This window comes from Aulostomus chinensis, chromosome 19 (genome assembly GCF_037954235.1).
Source record: "Aulostomus chinensis isolate RoL2024-O1b breed Wild chromosome 19, RoL_Achi_v1.0, whole genome shotgun sequence".
Lineage (NCBI taxonomy): Eukaryota > Metazoa > Chordata > Actinopteri > Syngnathiformes > Aulostomidae > Aulostomus > Aulostomus chinensis.
The window spans coordinates 1,686,296-1,696,469 of record NC_141338.1 but is presented as its reverse complement, the minus strand read 5'-3'; the positions used below and the strand labels follow the sequence as shown (position 1 = coordinate 1,696,469).

The window sequence follows — 10,174 nt, the reverse complement described above, 5'->3', positions numbered from 1 at the left end:
GACCCTAACCTGAGGCGCTGTCAGGGGGCGACGCTGATGACAGGAGGTCATGCAGGAGACGCAGCCGGCCGGGGTGAACTTTGACCTCAGAAGGAAAAGTAAAAACATGCCGCTCCAAAGTGGGGGGCGGGGCAAGTTTGACAATGGTTTTTAGAGTTCCTGGTTATTAGGGAGATCCTTTCTGCCCGTAGAGGAACACTAAGAGCTGCTGAACGATGGTGGTCACCGTCATCTCAGGAAGTTCATGGGGGGGGGGGGGGTGGCGGCGAGGTGAGAGCTCGCAGCTCAGCAGGTCACAAGAACCAGAGCAGCCGCCATTAATGTGACACGTTAGCGAGAGGGACGTCCCAAAATCATAATGAAGCTCAAAAAAATACGAATTAGGACATTAAAGGGCAAAATAATTTGCTCTCCTTTCCAGATGGATTCTTTTACAGTCATCATTTTTATTTTCTACATCTTTATCTCTTTTTTTCCCCTCCATCTTATTTCACTGGCAGCGTTGTGCCTCCGTAGGAATCTGCCTCCTCATTCACTTCGTCAATCTGACCATCAAAGGAGGAGAATTTATGCCAAGGGACACAAAAAGTGGAGGTCGTGGGAGGGGCCCTGTTGGACAAAGAGCCCCCCCGGGCCCCAGACCCCCAGCCCATCTGCCCCACGGAGCCCCTGGCTGGCCAGGCTGGGAGGGAGGAGCTCCCTGCTGGTGTTGGCCGTCTTTTGTCTCCACATGAACTTGTGAAGTGGAGGAAACACAAACACGAGGGTCGTCACCAGTTTGGCTGCTCTCAGCCTCCGTAGCTGGTTAGAATTATTGATATGATTATTGATATTATTATTGATATAATTATTGATATGATTATTGATATGATTATTGATATGATTATTGATATGATTATTGATATGATTATTGATATGATTATTAACTCCTGCATCTCCCTCAACTTTAAAGTTTTGATTTTTTTTTTTTCCTGTCGTGTCTGAAGTTTCAAATCTGAGTCGAAGTTCTGAAATGAGTCGGACTGAATTTCTACCCACTGAGGGAGTGTCAGAGCGGCGCCCCAGGTGGGAGGACCGCAGCTCCCCCGCAGGTGAGCTGTGCAGAGAACAGGTAAACTGCTCCGCTGTCCGGGTGACGTCATGGGGATGGGCAGGGTCACGTGGTCGTGTCCAAGGGGGAACCTGAGCTCCTAAGTTGCTGAGATGGGAGACAGAAGAGGAGGAAGAGGACGGGACGCGACCGAGGTGGGTGAACTGACCCACACACACACACGCGCGCGCGCACAGCCTCCACGCTCCCATCGATGATCATCGATCCGGTATCAGAAACGTGGACTGTGGTGAAGTCACGTAGCGTCCGGTTAGCTTCTCCGAGGGAAGTTCGCCTCCGTTACTCGAGCAAACCCGAGCGGAACTCCGTCACACCGGCAGAAAGCGAGTCGGACGCTCGAGGAGGAACTTTTCACTCGGTAACCGTGTCCAGGCCCGGTGCTTCCGCCCGGTGGAGCCGCCTGGCCGCGGGCCCGCTGGAAGGGAGAGGCTCGCCGGAGCCAGGCACCGTGGTACTCCGGTACTACCAACTACTACTACTGCTCACGAGTACTACTCATGAGACAGAGTACGATCACAATACCTATGATACTTTGTACTGATCATGAGTTGTACAGATACTTGTACTGATCTTAACTACCACCACTGATTAGTACTTTACTAGTACTACAGTACTACCTCCACTAGGACTCTCGCTGTTGTCAGGTAAATCATTAAACTACGGAGGCTCGTTAGTGACGTAACGAACCTGCCGAAGCAGCGGTGGCGGTGTTGATGACGTCAGCTCTATCAGGCTCACCAGAAACCTCATATGGACGACCCAGTCCGGACCTCACGTCCTTAAATTTACATTTTGCTGAAATATTCATAACTGCGTCGTAATGTGAAAGTGACGTCATGATTAAACTCCGGAGCTCAGAAGTCAGAATTCTGATTAAAAAAAACTTACAAAAATGAACTTGAACGTCGAGATTGTCATCGTCAGTCTCAGATTTATTAAAAACTCTCATTAAAACTTTCATTTTTGGACACGTAAACAGATTAAATTATAAAACCTCCTCCTTCTCCTCCTCCTCCCGTCTCAGAGACGTGTCCTCCTCCTTCTGTCTCAAGAGACGTGTCCTCCTCCTTCTGTCTCAGACACATCCACCTCCTCCCGTCTCAGAGATGTGTCCTCCTCCTTCTGTCTCAGAGATGCATCCTCCTCCTTTTGTCTCAGAGACACATCCTCCTCCTCCCGTCTCAGAGACGTGTCCTCCTCCTTCCATCTCAGAGACACATCCTCCTCCTCCCGTCTCAGAGACGTGTCCTCCTCCTTCCATCTCAGAGACACATTCTCCTCCTCCCGTCTCAGAGACATGTCCTCTTCCTCCTCCCGTCTCAGAGACGTGTCCTCCTCCCGTCTCAGAGACACATCCATGTCCTCCTCCCGTCTCAGAGACACATCCTCCTCCTCCCGTCTCAGAGACGTGTCCTTCTCCTTCCATCTCAGAGACACATCCTCCTCATTCCATCTCAGAGACACATCCTCCTCCTCCCGTCTCAGAGACATGTCCTCCTCCTCCTCCTGTCTCAGAGACACATCCACGTCGTCCTCCCGTCTCAGAGACGTGTCCTCCTCCCGTCTCAGAGACACATCCATGTCCTCCTCCCGTCTCAGAGACACGTCCTTCTCCTCCCGTCTCAGAGACATGTCCTCCTCTCGTCTCAGAGACGTGTCCTCCTCCCGTCTGAGACACATCCTTCTCCTCCTCCTGTCTCAGAGACACGTCCTTCTCCTCCCGTCTCAGAGACGCGTCCTTCTCCTCCTGTCTCAGAGACATGTCCTCCTCCTGTCTCACCCTCATGTCTCTGTCATTCCAGCTGGTTCTTGCCTCACTCTTCGCTCATACAAGGTTTTTGCTCTGTGAGCTGCAGGCTCATGTAAGCGGTGTTGAGTGACAGCGAGCGAGAGAGGTACTGAAGCACGGTTCCTACCTCCAACCTCCACTAACGGGCTTCACGGGCTGATTGGTGGTCCAGAATGTATGATTGTGCTGGCTGGAAAACACACACACACACACACACACACACACACACACACATATACTTACACTCTCTCCTCACAGCTGCAGCACAAACATGCATCCTGGACATGCACGGATGATGACATCATGCTGGTGTTTTCTCTGGGTCCTCTCTCTCTCTCTCTCTCCCTCTCTCTCGCTCCCTCTCTCTCCCTCTCTCGCTCTCCCTCTCTCTCTCTCTCGCTTGCTCCCTCTCTCTCTCCCTCTCCCTCTCTCTCCCTCTCTCTCGCGCTCCCTCTCTGTCCAGGGTGACGGTGCATCAGTGGTACTACTTCACCTCTCCTGCCTTCATCATCTTCATCCTCGCTTTTCTTTAACTGTTTCTTCACCCGTTGTCTGTTAATTATTAGAATTGATTATGATTGATGTCATGTCAACCAGAGTCTAGAGGAGCCTACAGAGGTCATGGAGGTCATTAAAGGTCGTCAGGGGAAACACGGGAAGCCTGAAGCTCAGTGGCGGTGACCCTGGTGTAGTTCCTTCATAGGCTAACGTTAGCTTAGCACTTTCACCGCTACACGGGGTGTAAGCCAACAGGAGTGTCCTAATTGGTTTTAGTCTCCAATCAAAGTGATCATTGATTACTGATCACACATCTGGATCGAGGAGATCTGGATTATAGCGGACGACGACCTGGAAAGTTTAAAAAATGGACGTTTTTGGAGAATTTTGCTGTTGTTAGCTTTCAGTTTCCATGAGCTTCACGCTAAATTTACATGGCTGGCTCTTCCTAGCATAGAAGTAATACAGGAGGGGAAAAAAACGTCTGCATGAACTCGGGACTCCTATTAGAACTTGAAGGGCAAAATACACGTTTGTGAAGTACTTGCTGATGTAGCATATTTCCAGCTGCTGCAGTAAAAATCAGCCCAGTAGTTTTTACAGAGAAAACATCCTTAAATGAACTTTGACCTCTGAAAGGTTCTTGGACGTGACCCGCTGATAAAATGGTACTGACTGACTTTCCTTGCCATCAGGGACCATCATCATCCTCATGTCCTATGGAGGAGGATTTTACGGACGCACTGAGCGAGTCCGCCAGGCGCCCCACTATGACCAGGTTCCCCGAGGTTCTCTACCCCGAGACTCCTACGACCGGCCGCCCCTGAGAGAGCAGCACTCGCCTCATCTGGCTCGGAGCGCAGACCCGCTTCCTCCGCCACCTCTGCCGGACCAACCTCCCGTGGGCCCGGAGTTCGATCCCAGCGGAAGCGAGGACAACGCCGATCCAGATCCTGACCCTGCCATCGACATCAAACCAGTCCACCGCTTCATCCCAGACTCGTGGAAGAACTTCTTCAGAGGGAGCAACCACAGCAGTAGCAAGCCGTGGTCCATGCCTTCGTCCTCATGTAACAACAACAACAGCACTAGCGAGGGGGTGCGCTGCTCGCCACCTCACTCACCGTCTCTTCCCGGATCCTACCGCGACCCCTATGGGGGCTCTGGCAGCAGCTACAACTCCCACAAGGAGCTTCTGGAAGCTTCGGACCCCCATGAATCCATGTCAGGACGCACCTACCGTACAGGTTTGACCTACAGCCAACGGGTGGAGGAGTACCATCAGCGCTACGCCTTCATGAAGTCCTGGGCAGGGCTGCTGAGGATTCTGGGCTGTGTGGAGCTCCTGCTGGGGGCAGCGGTCTTCGCCTGCGTATGCGCGTACATCCACAAGGACAACGAGTGGTTCAACATGTTTGGATACTCATCTCCTGGCGGAGCATACGGTGGAGGTTTCTATGGTGCTGGCACAGGGGGGGTGTACTACACAGGCCCCAAGACCCCATTCGTCCTGGTGGTGGCGGGGCTTGCCTGGCTGGTGACTGTAATCGTGCTGGTGCTGGGGATGACCATGTACTACCGCACCATCCTGCTGGACTCATCCTGGTGGCCTCTGACCGAGTTCACCATCAATCTGGCGCTGGCCGTGCTGTACATGGCAGCAGGTAGGAGACCCTCATCATCCCGGACCCCTTTCAACCATCAAACTCCCATCAGGGACTGGGTGAACTAACAGGGTCAGCACTTGAATTTAGATGTGGTGGTCTTGTTTTGGTTTCAGACTGGAACACAGCCTTTGTGCACTCGCAGGGCGGAATCTCAACCTGGGTACAAAACAATTATGACAAATGTTAACCTCCTCTACTAGGAAGCTCAGGTCCAGGCTAGTTAGCTTAGACCAATGACTGGTAGTGGGTGGAAGTGTTAGCATCAGCTAGCTCAGGTCCAGGCTAGTTAGCTTAGACCAATGACTGGTAGTGGGTGGAAGTGTTAGCATCAGCTAGCTCAGGTCCAGGCTAGTTAGCTTAGACCAATGACTGGTAGTGGGTGGAAGTGTTAGCATCAGCTAGCTCAGGTCCAGGCTAGTTAGCTTAGACCAATGACTGGTAGTGGGTGGAAGTGTTAGCATCAGCTAGCTCAGGTCCAGGCTAGTTAGCTTAGCCCAATGACTGGTAGTGGGTGAGAAGTGTTAGCATCAGCTAGCTCAGGTCCAGGCTAGTTAGCTTAGCCCAATGACTGGTAGTGGGTGAGAAGTGTTAGCATCAGCTAGCTCAGGTCCAGGCTAGTTAGCTTAGCCCAATGACTGGTAGTGGGTGAGAAGTGTTAGCATCAGCTAGCTCAGGTCCAGGCTAGTTAGCTTAGCCCAATGGCTGGTAGTGGGTGGAAGTGTTAGCATCAGCTAGCTCAAGTCCAGGATGCTGGTGTGTCCAGCAGGAATCCTCCTCCTCATCATCATCAGTAGCAGCAGTCGCTCTTCTAGTCCTCAACAAACCTTTGGTTCCGTTGACCCAAGTTCCAATGGAGCTTTGGAGGTGCTGCGTCAAATCACTGCTCCTAGTCAGGAAAGTAGTTCCGGCTACGTGTCTGATTCTAAAATCCTTTTCATTTGAAATTGTTTCATTTCACAGCCGTCGTTAAAGTAATGCAGATACAGATGGAGCTTTGCTAACCCTTCCAACCCACTACCAGTTTTTGTGCTGAGCTAACTAGCTTGGTTATCAGCTCTCTATAAAAGGTCTTTTGTCTTCCTGTCTGGTTCCAAGGGCGATGGACTGTACTTCCTGTCCCAAGTGTCTCTCTCACAGCGTGTTCATCTGGTCCAACAGGCATCGTCTATGTGCGAGACACAACCCGTGGAGGCCTCTGCTCCTACCCCGTCTTCAACAACGGCATCAACGGAGCGTTCTGCCGGACGGAGGCAGGCCAGACTGCTGCCATCATCTTTCTGTTTGTCACCATGGTTGTTTATCTGATCGGCGCCATCGTGTGTCTCAAGCTATGGAGGCATGAAGCTGCACGGCGGTACCGAGAGAGGTACGGCGAGGAGGTAGGTCTGGTCCCAGGATTCCCCAGATTCATGCGGGAGGGAATCAGTCAGAAACTTTACAGGTTATCTTCAACTCTCACCATCAGAAAAGTGGGTGTTACCACACACGCACACACACTCTCTCACAAGCAGTAACTATGACGGACATTAATTCGGCCTTATTGTTGACGTAGATCTTCTCATGTGTATCAGGAGCAAAGACAGCTCCGTTTCCCTAAAATATAAACTTCCTGATTCATCATAATGAGCCATGTTTGTGACATTTTGGTCGCTTTGTGTTTCCAGATGCAGCCGACCGAGGTCAGACCCCCCGAGGTCAGAGCAGGACCATCATTGGTAAGTATCTGTCACCCAGCGTCACGTGATCAACATCATTCTGACTTAATAAACTCAGGGTATAATAAACCCTCAGTGAGGTTCATGAGTCTCTTTGTGTCTTCGTGAGTTTTTCTGTTTATTCAACTTATTTTTTTTCACCTCCAGATGGCGCCAGCTCAAGCTCCCGTACCCAGACAGGCTGTACAGGTCCAGGGCTCCTCGGTCGTCCCCATCCAGGCCGCCCCAAAGTCAGCACCTCCAAAAGTCTTGCAAGGCGCCATCCCGTCGGGACACATCCCAAAACCCGTCATAGTGCCCGACTACATCGCGTGAGTCCTGCCGGAGTGTCTCTGATGAGCCTGTGGATGATCGTCTCTGTCCACAGGTCAGTTTATCAGAAGCGAGTGCAGAGCGTTAAACTCAGGTTCTCCTCTCGTCTCCGTCCCTGCAGGAAATACCCGACTATCCGCTCAGATGAAGAGCGAGACCAGTACCGAGCCGTCTTCAACGACCAGTACGCAGAGTACAAAGAGCTGCACGCTGACGTTCAAGCGACCCTCAAGAAGTTCGATGAGATGGACGCCATGATGCGTAGTCTACCCCAGCACCCCAACAGCCACATGGTAAGGGTTACTCTGTGATGTCATCGGCTCTGACGGTGACCACACAGACTAGAACCCATAGAACCAGTTACATAGTCTTATCCAGAGTGCTAAAAGTTCTAATGGTGTGTCAATGTGGGCCGAGCGGCGGGTTTGAAGTGTCGGAGATGAGACGACGTGATTGACCTTAAACACATTCAAGAAAACATCAGTTTTTGGCTAAATTCCTTTATCTGCAGCCCAGATCCCTCCATAGAGAGCTGAGACCCAGGCTAGTTAGCTTAGCACAATGACTGGTAGTGGGTGGGAAGTGTTAGCGTAGCTCCGTCTCTGCCTGCATTAATATCAGGAGGGTTGTGTGTAACCTTGGTGATGAATACCAGTTTAACATGAGGAGACGTTGTAGTGGTAGAATCAGACACGTAGCCGGAACTACTTTCCTGACTGGGAGCAGTGATTTGACGCAGCACCTCCAAAGCTCCACTGGAACTTGGGTCAACAGAACCAAAGGTTTGTTGAGGACTAGAAGAGCGACTGCTGCTCCTGAGGATGAGGAGGAGGAGGATTCCTGCTGGACACACCAGCATCCTGGACCTGAGCTAGCTGATGCTAACACTTCCACCCACTACCAGCCATTGTACTAAGCTAACTAACCTGGACCTGAGCTAGCTGATGCTAACACTTCCCACCCACTACCAGCCATTGGGCTAAGCTAAGTAGCCTGGACTTGAGCTAGCTGATGCTAACACTTAACACCCACTACCAGCCCTTGTGCTAAGCTAACTAGCCTGGACCTGAGCTAGCTGATGCTAACACTTCCCAACTCACTACCAGTCATTGTGCTAAGCTAACTAGCATGGGTCTCTAGCTTCCTCTCTGCCTCAGGGGACAATGGACAATAAGAGTTTTAGCGTGTAGCTTTTATGGTCATGAACGCCTGAGTTCTCAACACGCAGAACCGTCTCTGTTCGACTGCTGAGAGGAAGCGGAGTGGACGGAGGCTAATTGCATGTCTGGATTATGGCATCAATTGTTTCTCTTTGTTCCAATGCGCCTCATTTCCCCGTCCTGCAACCTCCTTTGTTTGCACTTCCTGCTACTGCCACACTTCCCCCTCGCCCTCAAATTCCTTGCCTGCACCATCTAGACAGCCCAGTTTACAACACTGCTGCACCTAGTTTTAGTTTTGCGTTCCAGTCCTGAATGTTCTAAATGTTTTCTCTTGTTGCAGGAGGTCGATCGCATCAACAGAATCCTTCAGGAGTACCAGAGGAAGAAAAATGTGAGCCTCTCGTCTTGTCTATGTCGCTGAGTTTATCTTCTCGAGGCTGTTAGTCCTCCATGGACGCTCACCGTCCTGTATTGCTCAGTCCAACACTCAAATCAGTCAGAGGTTTTCACTCTGACCCCCTCGAGTAATACTTCACCTCATACTTTAATTTGTCTTTCAAGTACTCACTAATAAGTCTGTTGAGCTCAGAGATGTTTCTCCCTCCTGCATCACTTCTTCGTGTCCTCTAACTCAGGAAGAGCCAGCCGCGTACACTTAGCTTGAAGCTAACGGGGACTGAGAGCTTACAGTTTACAGACTCGCAGGGTTGCCGGCCAGGATAATCCTCATTATCGTTCTCAAGTTAGTTTTTATCTCCAGTCAAAGTATCGGACGACAGCCTGAAAAGTTCATGAACAGACGTTTCTGGACAGTTTAACTGCGGTTAGCCGTCGGTCTCTGTTAGCTTCAAGCTACTCGTAGGTGGCTGGATCTTCCTGCAATGTGGAGTCACAGAAGAAATGCAAGAGGTAAAAAAACAAAAAACATCTTTGTGAGCACAACTGAGGGGTGAAGTACATGACTTGGGTGCAGCAGCACTTTAGTTACAACAGACGTGCACTGACAGTCATTGATCGCCCTCCGTGACGTTTGTCCTCCCGTCTCCCAGGACCCGACTCTCCTGGAGAAGAAGGAACGCTGCGAGTACCTGAAGAGCAAACTGTCGCACATCAAACACAAGATCCAGGAATACGACAAAGTCATGGAGTGGAACGACGGATACAGCTGAGCCTCCGCGACAGCGCCGGACTCTTGGTGCAGAACTGTTCTCGTCAGTGAGCCGAACGAAGCCCGACGGACTTTGGAGTTTTGCCGCAGCAGGAGAACGACCCCCGGCCTCCCCCAGCTGTTCTCCGCACCTGCGCACCACAGCGCTCGCGTCGGCTGAACCTTCTCTATTTGAACTGGTCTGAATATGCAAAGAATCCGTCTTGTGTTGATGTTGATGTGCGACGCTGCGATTGTTAGTCTGCTAATTTCACTCGCGACGCTGGTTTACGTGCTGCGAACGTTTGGGGTCGGGAGAGAAGAAGGCGGGGCCGCGGCTCCACGTTCCCCAGGTGGGCGCTCCCTCGCGGCGCCTGCCGGCTGGTTTGTTTGCTGCCTCCTCATTTTTATACGCAACAAAAGTCTCAAACCGGAATTATGTTTGTCCTCCTGACGCTGCCGGAGCGTTGAACATAACCTGTGTGTCCTTGTTCGACATTTCACTTTTTAAACACTTCGTAAGGTCGCATTGTAGTGAAACATCAAAGTGCCTCGGTTTCTTCCTGGTTGTGTTGCTGGAAACTGGAGCAAATGTGTGTGTGTGTGTGGGGGGGGGGGGGGGAGACACACACTTTCAGACGTCTTCGTTTCAGGTCATGTGACCCAAGGAAAACTGTTTTGGTGCGTCTCAATAAAATAAATGTTTGTTTTTGTATCAGGACATGAAGTTTGGGCGTTTTGTGCTGACTTGTTATTTGAATGTTGTCTTTTT

General features: G+C 51.1%; 1 protein-coding gene across 2 annotated transcripts; it reads left to right on the top strand.

The window, feature by feature from the left end:
- Window positions 1-976: 976 nt before the first annotated feature.
- Window positions 977-10,043, top strand: marveld2a (MARVEL domain containing 2a). 2 transcript variants are annotated; one of them, XM_086186575.1, is made up of 9 exons: window positions 977-1,245; window positions 2,914-3,006; window positions 4,094-5,062; window positions 6,224-6,444; window positions 6,730-6,780; window positions 6,928-7,091; window positions 7,214-7,385; window positions 8,596-8,646; window positions 9,305-10,043. In XM_086186575.1, exons 3-9 carry the CDS (start codon window positions 4,111-4,113, stop codon window positions 9,422-9,424), a joined length of 1,731 nt encoding a protein of 576 aa, XP_086042701.1. In that variant the 5' UTR covers window positions 977-1,245; window positions 2,914-3,006; window positions 4,094-4,110; the 3' UTR covers window positions 9,425-10,043. The 2 variants fall into 2 exon arrangements, with proteins under 2 accessions (XP_086042701.1, XP_086042702.1); XM_086186576.1 differs by lacking the exon at window positions 2,914-3,006.
- Window positions 10,044-10,174: the final 131 nt, after the last annotated feature.

What these genes read in the sequence shown, in the direction of transcription:
- marveld2a (XM_086186576.1), top strand. Translation starts at nt 4,111, where the DNA reads ATGTCCTATGGAGGAGGATTTTACGGACGCACTGAGCGAGTCCGCCAG. An exon ending in ATAGTGCCCGACTACATCGC is followed by an intron (nt 7,092 to 7,213) that starts GTGAGTCCTGCC and finishes CCGTCCCTGCAG; the next exon opens with GAAATACCCGACTATCCGCT. An exon ending in AGTACCAGAGGAAGAAAAAT is followed by an intron (nt 8,647 to 9,304) that starts GTGAGCCTCTCG and finishes CCCGTCTCCCAG; the next exon opens with GACCCGACTCTCCTGGAGAA.